This window comes from Mastigoproctus giganteus, chromosome 10 (genome assembly GCF_048544385.1).
Source record: "Mastigoproctus giganteus isolate SK-2022 chromosome 10, ASM4854438v1, whole genome shotgun sequence".
NCBI lineage: Eukaryota > Metazoa > Arthropoda > Arachnida > Uropygi > Thelyphonidae > Mastigoproctus > Mastigoproctus giganteus.
Genome location: NC_143584.1, coordinates 107,899,108 through 107,917,041, shown reverse-complemented (window position 1 = coordinate 107,917,041; position 17,934 = coordinate 107,899,108). Strand labels below are relative to the sequence as shown.

Below are 17,934 nucleotides of genomic sequence, written 5' to 3'. Positions count from 1 at the left end.
CTTAGAAAGGCCTCTGAAACTGTTGCACATGGAAGACTGCTGCACAAATTGGAGCAGTGTGGCATTGGAGGCAAATTGCTGCTATGGATAAAGGGATGGTTGAGTGGGAGAAGACAGAGTGGTAATCAATGGACACTGCTCTTTGTGGACTAATGTTATTAGTGGAGTCAGGGTTCAGTGTTGGGTCCATTGTTGTTTTCTGTATTAATAAATGATGGTATTGGTATTGGTATGGTTATTTCTGGCGCAAGGGCTACTTAGGCCATATTACGCCTAATAAATGATGGTATATCAGGCTTAATGTCCAAGTTTGCAGACGATACGAAGGTTGGCAGGGTTGTTAATATCACTAATGACAGTTGCATCCTGTTGCAGCAGTGTACACTGCTGCAACAGGATCTACAAAAGTTGAGCAGATGGGCTGAAAGGTGGCAAATGAAGTTAAACATTGACAAATGTAAAGTACTATATATGGGAAGCAGTAATCCCAGAGTAATGTATCAACTCTGTGGTACCACACTGACAGTGGTAGAGAATGAAAAGGGCCTGAGGGTAATTGTACATTAGGGTAATTGTGATTTGTTTGTTTTGGGGTTTTATGGCGCATTAGCATCTAAGGCTATAATGCACCAAGTCAAAGGCAGATATGAAGTTTTCTGAGCAGTGCAGACAGTCTGCAAGGGTAGCTCATGGTGTCTTGTCAATGATATATAGGAATTTTTCTAGCAGGGATAAGGAGGTGATTATCCCCTTGTATAAGGCAATGGTCAGACCACACCTTGAATACGGTATACAGGTCTGGAGGACACATTTTAATAAGGATGTAGAGCTGTTGGAACAAGTACAGAGAAGGGCAATAAGATTAGTGAATGGAACAAAAGATTGCTCTTACGAAGAAAGGCTTAAGTTTTGCAAATTACAGTATCTGGAAACTAGGCACCTGCGAGGTCATCTGAATGAGGTGTATAAAGCTTTTAATGGTTTGAGCATGCTCAATGCTGAATGGATTCTTCCTCTTGCTCAGAATAATCGCCTGAGAGGGCATATTCAAATTGAGGAAAGACGGTTGTAGGATAGATGTGCGGAAGTTTGCCTTTAGCCAGCGGGTGGTTGATTGCTGGAACAAACTTCCATCTGTCGTAGAGGTTGATAGCTTAAAGAGATTCAAGGCAGAGCTTGACAAACATTTGGAGGGAGTGGATGGGTGAAATAAGGGGTTTTTTTTATTTTGGCTGATGCTATATAAGCTTGCTTTCTTGCATCATGTGCCTTTGCTAATGTTAATGCTATATGAATGTATAATTTATGACATCCTCAGAACACAGCTAATAGCACAGGTTAGCCCCCTTCCAAGGGGAGAAGAACATCTAATCATTATAGAAGAGGAAAATTATCAAGTCTTTACAACCTTCAACGCAGAAAGTATTCAAAATGCGCTGAACTATCCAAAGAATGGCAATTAAATAATAATCAATAGTCAAAATTGCCCACGTCTCCTTCCATCCCCAGACGATGAACCTAATAACTGTGAGGACAGCAATATTCTGCACCCTGAAATGACAAAACCAGATTGACCAGGGTCCCCCTCCCCCAGGACTACCCTGCCATGATTCGGAAACTGGGGTCCCACACAAAATAAATAACCATGTGGGGGGAGATGTACAGGCAGCCAGGGAAGCAGATTAGCTGAAAAATATCAGTAAGCTGGTAGCAAGGGGATGCAATGTAGAATGAAAGACAGGATGAATAGGCTGGTCACTGAGTGAAAGAGTTAATTAGGAATTATGGTAAAGGGAATAAATGTCAGTTTTGGTGAAAGAAACACGGACCCAGGATGAGGGAAAGAGAGTGAATGAGTGTTATGGTGAATGGGAATGAGTGGAAGAGCAAATGTAATTGGCTTAAAGAATACAAAGTTAATAATAACTTACATCACTTAATATATACTAACGAACATTTACTAACAACACAAACACTATCACTACATTCTCCCCTGGTTGCAAAAACTTGCGGCTAGGCCTGCACTACAACTGAAGAATAACTGTAAGCTGAGGTGCCCAGAAAGTGCAGTGCAAAAAGCAAGAGTCGAACAAATGAAATGAAAGCCAGAAGAATGAATGAGAATGTAAGTGTGTGAGAAAAAGAACACAAACCATAAATATTACAGTTAAGTTCACACTAACCCTAGTTTTAATCTTTTATATTATTTCTTATCTAGCTTAATTATTAAGCATTAGTATTTAAATTATATTACACACCATTGAATCTCACCCCCGTGGTGTGGGCGAAAGAGATGAATGAGTGAGTGGGAAAAAAAAAAATATATATATATATATATATATACAGTGGATTCTGGTTAATCAGGGCAGCCGTTTATTTGGGGCAAATCTTAAAAAACAGAAATCAATCGCGAAAGTAGCCAGGGTTTACTTCGCTTAATTGGGACAAAGTGCTGTTTAATCGGGGCAGGATACCGCAGCACTGGAGATCACTCTACGATTGTTTCCGACCGTACCATGTGGTTCGATCCGATTTCTGGAGGTCACAACCATAAAACAATAAACACAATTAGCAGTCACCTGTTTATTGGGCTTTTCTGTTAGTGCAATCTATCATAAACGGATAGTAAACTCGATCTTATTTAATTTGCGATAATACTGACAGGTGGAATTCTGTGGGTTATTATGGTAAAATGTGTTTACACTTCCACGAAATCATCAATCATATAAAAAAATTAATTTTCATAATCTTCTCTTCATTCCTATTTTTAAAAAACATATTGTGTTACTTTTTTTTTTTTTTTTTTCTTTTCTTTTTTTTTTTTTTTTTTTATGTGAACCCCAAACACGAGAGGTATTAGAACCTATAGTACTTAGTACCGTGCTTGGGTTGGAGGTTGAGAAGACGAAAGACGATATTTGTTGACATTGGACTTGAACTTCTGTGGATTGTAATTTTCAGGAAATACGTACGAAGGAAGGTTGTTCCAGAAAACGGCAGTTGAATGAATAAATGAGGAAGATGAAAAGTTGGTTCTGTGGGTTTGAAGTTGGACAGTAAATGGTTGTTGGCTGGTGACGGCACGTGTTCAGACTGTTTTGAAAGAGAGAGCGGAAATTATAGAAGCCAATTCAGAAGAACAGTGCCCATGGAAGTATCTGTAGAAGAGGCATGCAGCAGAAACAATACGTCTATGAGAAAGCGAGTGGAGAGACTCTGTTAGAGATGTCATTAATTAACCTAACTGCCCTCTTCTGAATGGAATCAAGAAGCCTGAGAGAGGTTTTAAGGGGGGCACCACCCCAGATGTGGGAACAATATTCCATGGCTGGGTGGATTTGCGATTTATACAGAGTGAGCAGCTGTTTGGAAGATTGTTTATTTGTTTGTTATTTGGAGCATTAGCAACTAAGGCCATATTGCTCCGGGAATATGCGGTGGTCATTCCTTGACCTTTCCGTATTTGGTGGTGACGGGCTCGAACCCCGGTCTAATCAAGAAGCGTGTGCTACGCACTGCTGCTCCTTCGCACCTGGCCACGGAGGCACCTACTGTTTGGAAGAAAAGTAATGCCGAGAGCGAAAGAGAAAACCAAGTTTTTTAGATGCAGAGGAAGCAATATTTGTAATGTGCTTGTGCCAAGAGAGATTAGAAGTCAGGGTAATCCCCAAAAGAGATATATCATTTTGCCTAGAAATTGGAGTGCCACTAAAGATAAGCATAGGAGCAGAAGAATCCTTTTTGCGAGATATAAGACAAGACTGAGTTTTAGAAGGGTTGAAATCAACTAAGTTGTCTTTGCCCCATTGGAGAATTACCAGAAGATCGGCATTTAAGGAATTGGTAGCAGATTTTCGAGAAGTTGAAGCTGATTGAGCAGGACAAGGTTTCTCAAAATGGAAAGTGGAATGCAATGTGCTATCATCAGCAAAACTATGGATAGGATTTCCAGTTAATGGAAGAAGGTCATTAATGTACAAGAGGAAAAGAGTGGGGGGAAAGAACTGAACCTTGGAGGACACCGACATTAGTGGACAAGTTAGAAGACAGAGAGCCATCTACCATCACCCTCAGTGAGCGATCAGAGAGAAAACTGGATAACCAATTACTAAAAACAGTTGGCAAACCATAAGATGGAAGCTTGTTTAGAAGACCTTTATGCCAAACACAATCAAAAGCATTTGAGATGTCAAGAGCAACTACTTGTGTTTCACCGAACCTTTCCATTGAATTAGTCCATAAATGGGTAACATAAGCCAGAATATCACCAGTGGATCGACACTGATGGTCGTTGATCAGATGGGAGGTTTCTAGATAGTTTAAGAGTTGGTGGTTAATTGATTTCTCCATTACTTTAGAGAGAGTAGAAGTAATTGCAATGGGACGATAATTGGATGGGAGGGATTTGTCACCCTTTTTAGGAACTGGCTGGATATGAGAAAATTTCCGAGCAGAAGGAAAAGCACCTTTGGAATAAGAAAGTGAAAAAAGGCGGTAAAGAATAGGAGTAAGTTCAGGAGCACAGGTTTAGAGAACAAGTGGAGAAATGCCATCAGGACCTGGAGCTTTCTTAGCATCAAGATTCATCAAAATCCTTCTGATATCCTTTTGATGGAAGACCACAGGAGGCATTGAATGGATTGTGTTGGGAATGGTGGGAGGTATTTTACCATGATCAATAATACATGAGCTGGAAGAAAAATGGGATGCTAGCAGTTCAGCTTTATCCTTGGCTGAAGTGACAACAGAACCATCTGGTTTGACAGAGGTGGGAGCAGAGATGGGCAAAAGTTGTGGCCAATAGCTTTGGCAAGAGACCAGAATGCTCGGCTACCATTAGGGCAAGAAGCAAGTTTTCTACTCTTAGCCTGTTCAAACTCTAGTTTGGACTGATTAATAACTGTTTCCAATTGTTGCGAGCTTTGGTGTAAGCAGAAAATGAAACTGAAGAATTAGAAACAAGCCAATTACGATATGCAACATTCTTCTCTTGAACAGCCTTAGCACATTTATTGGAAAACCAAGGTTTAGATAAAGGAAGAGATTTTAAAGTGGAGTGTGGAATAAAGGATTCCATTCCTGCAAGAATAATTTCACTGACATGATCTCAGCAAACGTTGACATCAGAAGTTCTGAAACAGTAATCCGACCAAGGAAAAGAAGAAAAGAAGTCTTGCAGGTCATCCCATTTTGCATTCTTGTAATGCCAAACAACACAAGGTTGGGAATAGCCATGAGATAAAGGTTCCATTTAAGAAGAGACTATCACCAAGTTGTGATCTAAAGTGCCTAAAGGACCTCTCACTTCGACCGTGTACTTAGAATGGTTGTTTGTGAGAAAAAGAACAAGTGTATTGGCTGTATGATTAGCATTGTCCGGTATTCTTGTAGGTAAATGAACAATCTGTGCTAGGTCATTAGTAACTGCAAAAGCCTCAGCATCTCGACCTGCTGGGTCGGTGTAAATAGAAAACAGAAGCCAGCTGGAGTTGTGAACATTAAAATCAACACAGTGTTAAGAAAGTTGGACTGGAGAAAGTCAAGTTGCTCCAAGTGATTGGTGGAGTTGGGAGAACAGTAGAGACAACAGATGAATTTGACACAATGAGGTAGAGAGATTTTAAGCCAGAGAAGATCAAAGAGAGGAGATTCCAAATTGCCAAGTCTCTGACAGGGAATATCAGAACGGACATAGGCACAAGTACCACCTTTGAGGTGAAAGGAATCATACAGCGAATAATTTGAGCATCTGAGATGAGCAGTAATTGAATCAACCGATAACTGAGATTCTGTCAGAAAAAGTACATGGGGTTTGGCAGACTGCAAGTGGAAATGGACATCGTTGAGATTAGAATTGAGACCATGTATTTTTGTGAAATGAATTTGGAAGTGCTTGGGAGGTTTAGATCTTTTCGCAGATAAGCTTGCTCTATTAGTTTGCAATTTGTGTGTGCCGTTTTCTTTGTTATTGATTGCTTATCATTTTATTGTTTTGAATTTTAACCCCCACCCACAAATGTTAGTGAACAGAAATGTCAACTAGTTAGTATGTACATATTACAGTGCATATTAAATATCCAGATTATGACATATATTCTTCCGATTTTCATGTATCATTTAATTTTTTTAATTGGTAAGGTAATAAAGGGTAAATTTGTGCTTAATATATCTTTACTTTTATAGCCTTGGTTAATATTCCTCCTATTTTCACTAATAGAATCGCTGTTTAATAGAACTAAAATTCAATTCACAAACGTGATCACAATGAACAGTGCTTACTACACATCGTATAGCGAACGGTACTTTACTTAGGTGACTCCATCGTAACGTGATTTGATTGTACAGGGGGTCCATTGTATTTTTAACTTTTTTTTACGTGAAACTTCGGATAATTGGGGCAGCCGCTTAATCAGGCCGAAATGAACTAGTGCCGATGTGTCCCAATTAACCGGAATCAACTGTATATATATTCTAAACTATAAAAAAAATAAAAATTATATAAAAATAAAATGCAAGTAGAGTGAAAATGTGGATTATGAATTAAGTAAATGTCTCTCCCATTCCCACTGCCAGCAAACATATCCCACCCCTAGAGAGGGATGGGCAGTTTGACCTTCCTACCAGATTCAATAGAACATGGACTTGACGACCATCACCAATGAAGACCATTGAAGACCATCACCAAAATAAAAATTATATAAAAATAAAATGCAAGTAGAGTGAAAATGTGGATTATGAATTAAGTAAATGTCTCTCCCATTCCCACTGCCAGCAAACATATCCCACCCCTAGAGAGGGATGGGCAGTTTGACCTTCCTACCAGATTCAATAGAACATGGACTTGACGACCATCACCAATGAAGACATACTGCAGCTTTGCTGCCAACATGCAATTTGGCGATCTGAAATGGGTACTCTAACCCGGTTCCCTTTAAAACCCCATCCCCAGGCAGGGGAGGAGGGAGACAGGTCTCTGTATCCTCCCCCTCCCTACCCCCCATACTTCCCCTGGTGGAGCTTGTCCCTACTGACCTCTTTGGCAGGTGCCTAGTCTCTAGATACTGTAGTTTGCAAAACTTAAGCCTTTCTTCGTAAGAGCAACATTTTGTTCCATTCACTAATCTTGCCCTTCTCTGTACTTGTTCCAACAGCTCTACATCCTTCTACCTGTTTCCCCCCCACTCAAACTAAGCCAACCGAGTACACCCCTAACAATGCCGCCAAATTCAAATCAGTGACAAAAGATTCAACTGCTTTCTAGTAAACCTCTTTCGGCCTTTCCAAATTCTAGTGTTCATCCTTTCCCCCCCCCCCTTTTTTTTTTATATACAGTGGATTCCGGTTATTTGGCCACCGGTTAATCGGGGCAGCCGTTTATTTGGGGCAAATCTTAAAAAACAGAAACCAATTGAAAAAATAGCCAGGGTTTACTTCGCTTAATTGGGACAGCATGCCGTTTAATCGGGGCAGGAGACCGCAGCACTGGAGATTACCCTACGATTGGCTCCGACGGTACGACTTGGTTCGGTCGAAATTCTGGAGGTCACAACCATAAAACAATAAAAACAATTAGCAGTCACCTGTTTATTGGGCTTTTCTGTTAGTGAAATCTATCATAAACGGCCAGTAAACTCGATCTTATTGAATTTGTGATAATACCAACAGCTGGAATTCTGTGGGTTATTATGGTGAAATGTGTTTACACTTCTATGAAATCTTCAATCAAATAAAAAAAATTAATTATCAGATCTTCTCTTCATTCCTATTTTTAAAACTTTGTAACTCGTTACTCCGTTCTCACTTGCGCGTATCGTGTTATTTGCAATTTGTGTGTATGCCGTGTTCTTTGATATGGATTGCTTATCTTTTTACCAAGCCACTCCCCACACACTTTTTAAATCTCTGGCTTCGACAGAATTCTGTGTCACTTACAAAGAATACAACGCAGAGATGGGGGAAAACCCACGGTGCCGTCAGACAACGTGGGTTTCACATCTATTCTACAACTATTCATCTATTCTACAACTGTCTTTCCTCAATTTACATCTATTCTACAACTGTCTTTCCTCAATTTGAATTTATGCCCCCTCAAGTGCATAATCTGAGCAAGAGAAGAATCCCATCAGTATTGAGCATGCTCAAACCATTCAAGACCTTATACACTTCAATCAGATCACCTCGCAGGTGCCTTGTCTCCAGACACTGTAATTTTCAAAACTTAAGCCTTCCTTTGTGAGAGCAACCCTTTGTTCCATTCACTAAACTTGCTGCCCTTTTCTGTATTTGTTCCAGCAGCTCTACATCTTTCCTAAAATGAGCCCTCCAGACCTGTATACAGTATCAAGGTGTGGCCTGACATTGCCTTATACAAGGGGATAATCACATTCTTTTCCCTGCTAGAAAATTCCTGTATATCACTGACAAGACCCCATGATCTGAGCAGTGCAGATGGTCTGCAAGACCATCTGCACTGCTCAGAAAACTTCATATCTGACTGCACAATTACCCCAGGTCCTTTTCATTCTCTACTACCTGAGTGCAGTACCACATGGTTGGTATATTACTCTGGGGTTACTGTTACAAATACACAGTACTTTAAATTTGTCAATGTTAAACTTCAGTTGCCACCTCTCAGCCCAACTGCTCAACTCTTTTAGATCCGGTTGCAGTAGTATACTATCATTACTGTCATTAACAACCCTGCCAACCTTTGTATCGTCTGCAAACTTTAGACATTAACCCTGATATGCCTTCATCAATATCACTGATAAATACAGATAGAAAACAACACTGGGCCCAACACCAAATCCTCGGGCATTCTACTAATAATATTAGTCCGTGAAGAGCAGTGTCCATTGATTACCATTCTCTCTCTTCTCCCACTCAACCATCCTTTTATCCCTTGCAGTAATTTGCCCTGCTCCAATTTGTACAGTAGTCTTCCATGTGCAACAGTAACAAAAGCTTTCCTAAAATCCAAATACATGATATAAAAATTCTTTTTTTGCATCCTGTTCCTTTGTGACCACATTATTGTATCCAATCAAATTTGTCACACAAGACTTCTCCTTAAAAAATCCATGCTCTGTCTGAACTATGACTGCAGTCTTGTCTAGATAATCCTGCAGTGCTTCTTTAATCAGTGACTCCATTATTTTCCCTGGAACAGAAGTTAAACTAATAGGTCTGTAATTATTCATGTCAACTTTTGATCCTCCTTTGTGAATTGAGGACACATTTGCACATCTCCAGTCCACGGGGACCTCCTCTGAGTCCAAGGAAGCTTTCATAATTATGGTTAAGGCTTTACTTACCTCTTTTAATATAACTGGATAGATCCCATCCACCCCAAGTGCCTTTTTTATGTTCAATTTTAACAATTTCTCCTCCACTTTGCTCTCAGTTATTACAAAATCATTTAGCTGTCTGCTAGAGTTTGATTAGTTTCTGGTTCCACTTCTCTACAGACTTCTTCACGTATGAATGTAGATGCAAAATACTCATTCAGTTTTTCAGCTACCTGAGCAGGTTCATCAATAATTGGAGCTTCAATATCAAGTGGACCTATCTGATTCATCCCCTTCTAGAGTTTACAAGTAAAGAAGTCTTTCCTGCTTTTCTTTGCTTTCTTTGCCAAAGATTTCTCGTAATTAGCCTTCGCTTTCCTAACCTCCTAGCTTATATCTGCCAAAGCCTTCTGTGTCATCCAATAATTTATATGCATCCTATGCATTTTTATTCTCTGCCATCAGTCTCAATTAGTTCATCTGCCATCCATTTTGATGTAAACCTTGAATAGTATTTCTTAGTTGGGACAAAAAGCCTAGTAGCTTCCAAGATTACTTCTTTGAATGCTTCCCATTTAGAATTTGCTGTTGGTAACATCATCAATTGATTCCATTGTATAGAATTTAACAACTGTCTGAAACCACTGTAGTCACCTTTACGAAAGCAAAAACTGTACCCTTTACCCCTGATGGTAGTTACATCTTCAAGTAAATCCTACATCAGCACACTGTAGTCACTGCAACAGTGACCACAGCTTGCTGATGTGGGATTTACTTAAAGATGTAACTAGGGTTTATAAACCAAAAGGCTGTTATAATGATAGAGAAAAACTTTATGTAATGAATTTAGAAGAGAAGTGCAATAAACTGGCCCAAAACAAGAATATTCCACCAAAATTAGCCACCAAAAATGAAACAATATTTCTCACATGTTTCCATTTCAATAAATTTTTATTTAATTAATGTTTTAGTTTTAATATGTTATTTACCTGTCATGGCATAATATGTATTGATGAAAATGAGATAAGTGTTGACAATTTATAGTTTTTTCAAAACAATCCCAAACTGTTACATTAAAATGTGCATGGTATAGTTCACAATACTGGATGGCCAAGCCAGGAGAGTTTAGAACTTCACTGTAGCCAACATAACAGCACAGCAGCTAACAGGTTCGACTATGCATCCACAAATGTTACCCCAGGACACCACAGTCAGTCTGTCATACACCATAGTGGGATCAGCTGTAACTCTGCATTCTAAACTTCTCTTCTCAGTTCACTACACAATTCAAGTCAATTCAATATTATAACAGCCTTTTGGTTTATGAAGTTATTAAGAAGTTGGTTTATAGTTTTTGGATTATGAATGTGAGTGAGAGGCCCTCACTCACATTCATAATCCAAAAACTATACATGACTTCTATATTCTACCTCACTTCCTCTATGCATCACTTATCTAATTTTTTGTCTGGAAATCTGCCGAACGTGCCAGCCAAATATTTTCTTCAGGTGGTTAAATGCCAGGCTTGGACTTCCTATTTGTGTTACCTGAACATTAACTGTACCAATAAAATTGAAAGAATGCCTGTTACTGTTCATGGGTCAAAATTTATCTTTTTATTCAATGTAAACCACTTCAGCTGCATTTAATGGTGTTTTCGATAACTTGACATTTTTTTTTGACCCAGTCTGTAAAAATAGGCCAACATATTTTCTATGAAAGCTAAATCCAAGCAGAAGGAAGGTATCAGTGAAGAAATTGCTCAAATAGCTAAAAAACATTAAATACATAAGGACATTGAAAAAGGCAGAATAACCAATTCAGATTTAGCTTTCCATACCACAAACAGGCATTTTCCAAAACATCAGTACTGGGGACAGATATTAACCACAACAAAGGAATTCAGATCAAAAGCAGTTACAAGAATAGTCCTAACCCAAATTAAAAATAAGTTTAAACTTCTTAACTGCAATCAGCCCTCCAACTAAATAACCCCCCAACTAAGAAGTAGAATACAGCCTAGATCAATTCCTATCAACCACCCTAAAACAGAAGATCTTAACTAGTATAATTTTCCAACAATATTTACTTTATATAATTTAGTTCACTTATTTAATTTTATCGCATATAATTAAATGTGTACTAACATTACCCATTAAGCTAATACCTGCAGTAACAATACCTTCAGAACACAAGTAAACCCTGCGATTGAAGACTACAAAAGATAATCCCTTACTCTTTTCTGCCAATGAGATTAAGTAAACCACAGTGTGCATTTCACCAATAAACAAATCAAATTCTTGTGACCAAAGTGATCTTTTTGATACTGATATTGCAAAGACAAGTGGCAAATGTTTACATGTTATTATTATTTACTATATAAAAATTAACCTTAACACAAAATTCTTCGAATTAGATCTAAGTATGATTTACTAAAACTTTCAATTCTACTAAAAAAAAATTCAAGAATTCCATAATAATAATCTTTAGTTACTGTCTTTGCAGTCACTAATGAAGTGGTAAGAAAATACCACAAAACATTTGACTCCATTATGTACATATTTACTTTTGGCGTAAGTTTTGACTGCTTTATCATCTTCAAACAAAAGTACTTTAGTGGAATGGAGGTTTGGCAGATCTGAAATTTAATATGCCAGTATCTGTCAGTTTCTGTAGACTGCCTTCCTGTTGGTAAAATATTCCCTCATTATCGGTATCTCAAAAAATAGGAGTTTGTTGTTGATTCCATTTCTAATTTAATCCTTTTGAGGGGAGAGAGAGAGAGAGAGTTTCTTTGTGGAATTTAAGTTTAGTAAAAATGAAAACTTTTTACGTAAATGCTTTTAAGCATTAATTTGTTCTTCTTACTTTCTTTCCCATCATTATCAGAATTTTAGAACAATTCTCATAAAAAATATCTCCATTAATTTTGTTATGTGTCATTATGTGTCACTTGATTCATTTTCATAAAGTTCTGAATCTCACTCCCATAGAATTATAACTTTTGCAATCAAGGTCATGAAGGCCAAAGCTACTTCAATTCTGCAGTCATGAAAAAAGTTTCCCTAAGGTAGAGATAGTTTCTAAATTGTGGCTAAGGCCACAATTCAGAAACAAAATTAATAATTCAATATCTGGTATCATATAAAAAAAAAAAAAAACAAGGAACAAACATCATGGGGCTTGTCATCATCAAATATCATTAATAACAGGAAAGATGTTACAGTGGGAAACCATAACAGTATCCCATAAGTGTACATAATTTATAATAGTCAATTCAATATCACTCAAAGGTGACTTTCAAGTTTCTAAGAACTATTTTTCTAAGTTTCTAAGATATGGTTTGTTTGTTTGTGGATTTATTAGGTGCAATGGCATCTGTGGCCATAGTGCACCACTAAGAAATAGCTAGACCAGGCCCGGGCAAACTACGGCCCGCCGCACATTTTTGTGCGGCCCACAAGCTTTAATTGTATTTTCGAAAAAGTTTACTTATTTTATGCTTTTGCAACACCTTTTTGAAAAATAAATTTGTATATGTAATAAATTATAGAATTTGTCGACTTGTAAATTGTTTTATCATCTCTGTATTGTTCAAATTGATGTGGAATTTGAAATTGTGCGCGAACCGGAGCGAGCCAACGGGCGATTTTATAACGGTATAATTTGCGATTATAAACCAACCTCGCGAAACTATGGTAACAGACAACCGGTGACGACGACAACGGCTTTGCTGCTGTGGCAGAGTAATAGGATAGGACTGCTGACCGGCCGCAGTTCCAATCTGTTTTCTCTGACGGTCATCCTGCAGTTAGTTTTTTTGCGTTATCTTCAGTTATCATCTTGGTGCCAGTAGCGATAAAAATAATATTTATGCCCTTTTAAAAATGAATAAAAAACATATTATTCAACGAGAGCATCGTGTCTTCAATGAAGAGTGGAACACAAAATATTTTTTTGCTAACATTAATAACGAGACTATTTGTCTCATCTGCCTGGAGTGTCTCAGTGTTGAAAGAGTACAATATTAAAAGACATTTCACTACTAAACGTTCCGAATATGGTGCCGATTTAACTCTGGAAGCGAGAAAGAAAACTGCCGATGGATTGATTCAAAATTTATCTAGACAACAAAATGTGTTTACGCGGGTAACTAAGGAATAAGAAGCTACTGTAGAGGCAAGTTTTGTTATTTCTCATATAATTTCAAAAAGCAACGAGCCTTTTACTGATGGAGACTATATTAAAGAATGTATGACTGAAGCTTGTGGAATTATATATCCTGACATTAAACACAAATTTGAGAACATAAGTTTATCTCGGCGAACCGTAGTAAGAAAAATTGAATGTATCGATACAAATTTGAATGAGCAATTATTATCAGTATTAGAATTCATAACGTGGTACTCGATAGCTCTCGACGAAAGTAACGACCAAAAGAATACTGCGCAGTTATTAATTTTCATACGTGGATGTACCTCTAATTTTGAAATGATTGAAGAGTTTCTTTCAATGGAATCTCTTAAAGACCAAACAATGGGAGCTGATATATTTGAAAAATGCTTGGCAAGATATAATTTACAATGGAACAAAATGGTAAGCGTAACAACTGACGGAGCACCAAGTTTGACAGGTAAAAATGTTGGAGTGTTAAAGAAAATTCAGGATAAAATTTGTGAAAATTATCCTGATTATAATTTAATTACAATTCATTGTATTAGACATCAAAAAGTATTATGTAAAAATGTGTTAAAAGTTGAACATGTCACATCTTGTATTATTAAACTAGTAAATTTAATACGATTGAGGGGCCTGAAACACAGACAATTCATTAATTTTCTTCAAGATATTGAATCCGAGTACACAGATATTCCTTATCATAGCCAAATTCGATGGCTTAGCTTAGGAAAAGTTCTTCGGCGAGTATGGGATCTTAAAGATGACATTTCATTTTTAAAACTGAAAAATATTATGACCTTTCCCGAATTAACTAATAACTGGATTTGTGATTTTGCGTTAACCCTGGACATCGTGACACACTTAAATACTTTCAACACCATGTTACAAGGGAAAAATTTATATGCCCATGATATGGCAAAAAGTTTGAATGCATTTAAATTAAAACTCCAGTTGTTCCTTCAACATTTATTAATTAACAAGATAGACCACTTTCCAACCATGAAGTTGCTGAAGATTCCAGAAAATAAATTTGAAAAATATTGTGAAATTATCAACGCTTTGAATGACGACTTTTCACAAAGATTTGGCGACTTCCGAAAAATTGAGACAAGTTTGGCAATAGTGCACGACCCATTTTCAATAGAAATTGATAGTGCACCGAGTGAACTATAGCTTCAGATTACAGATCTGCAGTGTGATACCAATTTAAGGGAATTGCACCGCCGTGTGGAAATCTGTAAATTTTACAATACTCTTAATTCGGACAAATTCGACGAACTTAAAGATTTTGCCCGTAAATGTTGGTTATTTTTGGATCAACCTGCATATGTGAACAAACATTTTCCATCATTAATCTAAATAAAAATTCTTCACGATCAAGCATCACCGATGATAATTTACAAGCAGTTTTAAGAATCTCAACTACAAAATTAACACGCGAAATTTAAAAAAAAGGTAAAAGATGTAAAACAGTTCCATTCATCTCATTAAATTCTTGGTTGTTAGAGAATAATTTTTTGTTATATTTCTTCTTCGTGATAACAAATAATATATATCTAAAAATAGTATTTTACGTGCGGCCTGCCTTCTTTTGGAATTCCTAATGTGGCCCTTCAGCCAAAAAGTTTGCCCAGGCCTGGGCTAGACTAACCAAGTTTAAGAATATTAGTACTTTAGTAATAGTATTGGCAATATGATGCAAAGAAGCAAGCTTACATCAGTCAAAAAAAAAACCTAATTTATTTGCTAATCTTTCTTTAAATTTACTTAAACTACCTACTTTCATAATACTAAGTAGAAGTTTATGCCAATAATCAGTTAATTGAAGGCACACATCTGTTCTGCAAGCATCCTTTTTCAATTTAAATTTGTCTCCATACATGTGTTGTATGAGAAATTTTTTGGGGGGGAAAAATACAAGAAATTGTTTCAAATAAAAACTTTAAAATGTATACATGTGAAACAGTACAAAAACCTTTAGTGAAATCCAAGTATATGATGTCTAAATTATTCTGTGCATCTAATTCCCAGGAGCAGCAGGGCATAGCACACGCTTCTTGATTAGACTGGGGTTCGAGCCCATGCCCACCAAATACGGAGAATGTGGAAAGGTCAGGGAATGATCACCGCATATCCCCACAGAGCAATATGGCCTTAGTTGCTAATGCTCCTAAAAACCAAATAACAACAACAGCATCTAATTCCTTGGTGACAACCACAATATAACATATACAATAATTTATACATGCCATCTAACAATATAAAAATACTTACACACCGCATGATGTGCTTGTTGCAGTTATCAAAAATTATAACTAACTTGTCTATTTCTTACCTGGACCAAGTCCTGGAACTCCAAAACCAAAGTGGTTACCACAACGTTCACTGTAGATGCGCAAAAGAAGCACAGAAGTTACCACTCGCAAAATCAAGTTCAAGATGGCCATTCTTTAGTTTGTTAAAGGTTTTATTAATCAAAAATAAAATAAAATTTAATAATTAAGATCTTATTATAATGTTTTTATTAGTATGTTACATGATATATACTAAACTGGAGAGAAATTCTTAATTTTCTCACTAGCTAACTATGCAATATTCAAAGGATGTACGAAAAAGTATAAGGTCATTTTCTTGATTCTTTTTCTCTCTCTTTTCCCTACAAAAACAGAGGCTTTTGCCTTTACATTGTTCATCTCTTACCCTCCACCCAAATGTATTTCAGCAATCTGAAAATGTTATTTAGCTAATCAGAAATAGGGCTACTGAATGTATTTTCGGTTCTCGATCAAAACTATGTTGAACTTGGAGTTTCAAACCAAAGATAATATTAATTCTACCATTACAGTAACCAGTTAGGAATAAAGACTATTACCAAATAAGTGAAAAAGATAAGATGATTACTCAAAACCCCAAGGCAACATCAACAGAAAGCAAATGAATTGCATATTATTAAAAATGGATAACATTCTGTCACTCATGCTGTGAATTTAACAAACACACACTCTTTTTTCTTTATTGAAAACCTCAAACATGAAAGGTAGAACCTATAGTATACTTAGTAGCATGCATGAGTTGAAGGTAGAGAGGATAAAAGAAGGTACTCCTTGAAAACAGACTTTAATTTCTGTATATTGTAATTTTCAGGAAATACATGCATTCCAGAATACTGAAGTTGAAGGAATAAATGAGTAAGAAGAAAAGTTGGTTCTGTGAGCTTGAAGTTGGACAGTAAAAGGTTGATGACCGGTTGCAGCACATGTTCAAACTGGTTCGGAAGAGAGAGAGAGAGAGAGGGGAGTATTATAGAGGCCGATTCAGAAAAAACTGCCCATGGAAGTATCTATAGAAAAGACATGCAATAGAAATAGAATGTCTATGAGACAGAGAGTGGAGAGACTTAGAAGAGATGGGTCATAAATTAACCTAACTGCCTTCTTTTGAATGTAGTCTAGAAGCCTGAGAGAGAATATGGTGGCATTACCTCAGATGTGGGAACAATATTCCATGGTAGGAAGGATTTGAGAATTGCATAGAGTGAATTCAGAATAAAGTAAAGGTGAGAGCAAAACAGAAAACCCAGTTTTTTAGATGCAGAGGAACAATATTTGTGATGTGCTTATGCCAAGAGAGATCAGGAATCAGGGTAATCCCTAATAGAGATGTGATCTTGTCTAGAAATCTGAGAGTTGTGGAAGATAAGCATAAAAGCAGAAGAATCCTTTTAGCAAGATATACATATGACTGAGTTTTAGAAGGAATGAAATTAACTAAGTTATCTTTGCCCCACAGGAAATCAGCATTTAAGGAATTGGTAGAGGATATTCAAGAAGTTGAAGCTGTTTGTGCAGGGCAAGGTTTCTCAAACTGGAAGGTGGAATGCAATGTGCTATCATCAGTAAAACTATGGATAGGATTTACAGCCAATGGAAGAAGGTCATTAATATACAAGAAGAAAAGAGTGGGAGAAAGAACTAAACCTTGGGGAACACCAGCATTAGTGGAGAAGTTAGAAGACAGAGAGCCATCTACCATTGCCCACAGTGAGTGGTCAGTGAGAAAACTGGATACCTCATTACAAAAAAAAAAGGTGGCAAACCATAAGATGGAAGCTTATTTAGAATATCTTTATACCAATCAAGATCATAAGTCTGAAATATCAAGAGCAACTGCTTGAGTTTTAATAAACTTTCCCATTGAATTTGTTCATAGATTGGTGATCATTGATTAAACAGAAGGTTTCTAGATAGTTTTCTGAGTTTACAGTTAATGGATTTCCTCCATTACTTTGAAAATAATAGAAGTTTTGGTTTGGTTTGGTTTTGATTTTATTGGCGCATTAGCTACTAAGGCTATAATGTGCCAAGACCAGGTCATTTAATAATAGAAGTAAGTCCAATGGGATGATAACTGGATGGGAGTTTTTCTGTCACCCTTTTTAGGAACTGGTTGGATATGAGAAAATTTCCAA

General features: G+C 37.0%; 1 protein-coding gene across 1 annotated transcript in view; it reads right to left on the bottom strand.

The window, feature by feature from the left end:
* The window catches only part of LOC150079210 (type-1 angiotensin II receptor-associated protein-like), a 155,481-nt gene that overhangs the window by 9,944 nt on the left and 127,603 nt on the right, over positions 1-17,934 (bottom strand). The window contains exon 6 of the mRNA XM_090382728.1: positions 15,802-15,914. Coding sequence (XP_090238854.1) covers positions 15,802-15,914 — 113 coding nt within the window. The remainder of the gene's footprint in view (positions 1-15,801; positions 15,915-17,934) is intronic.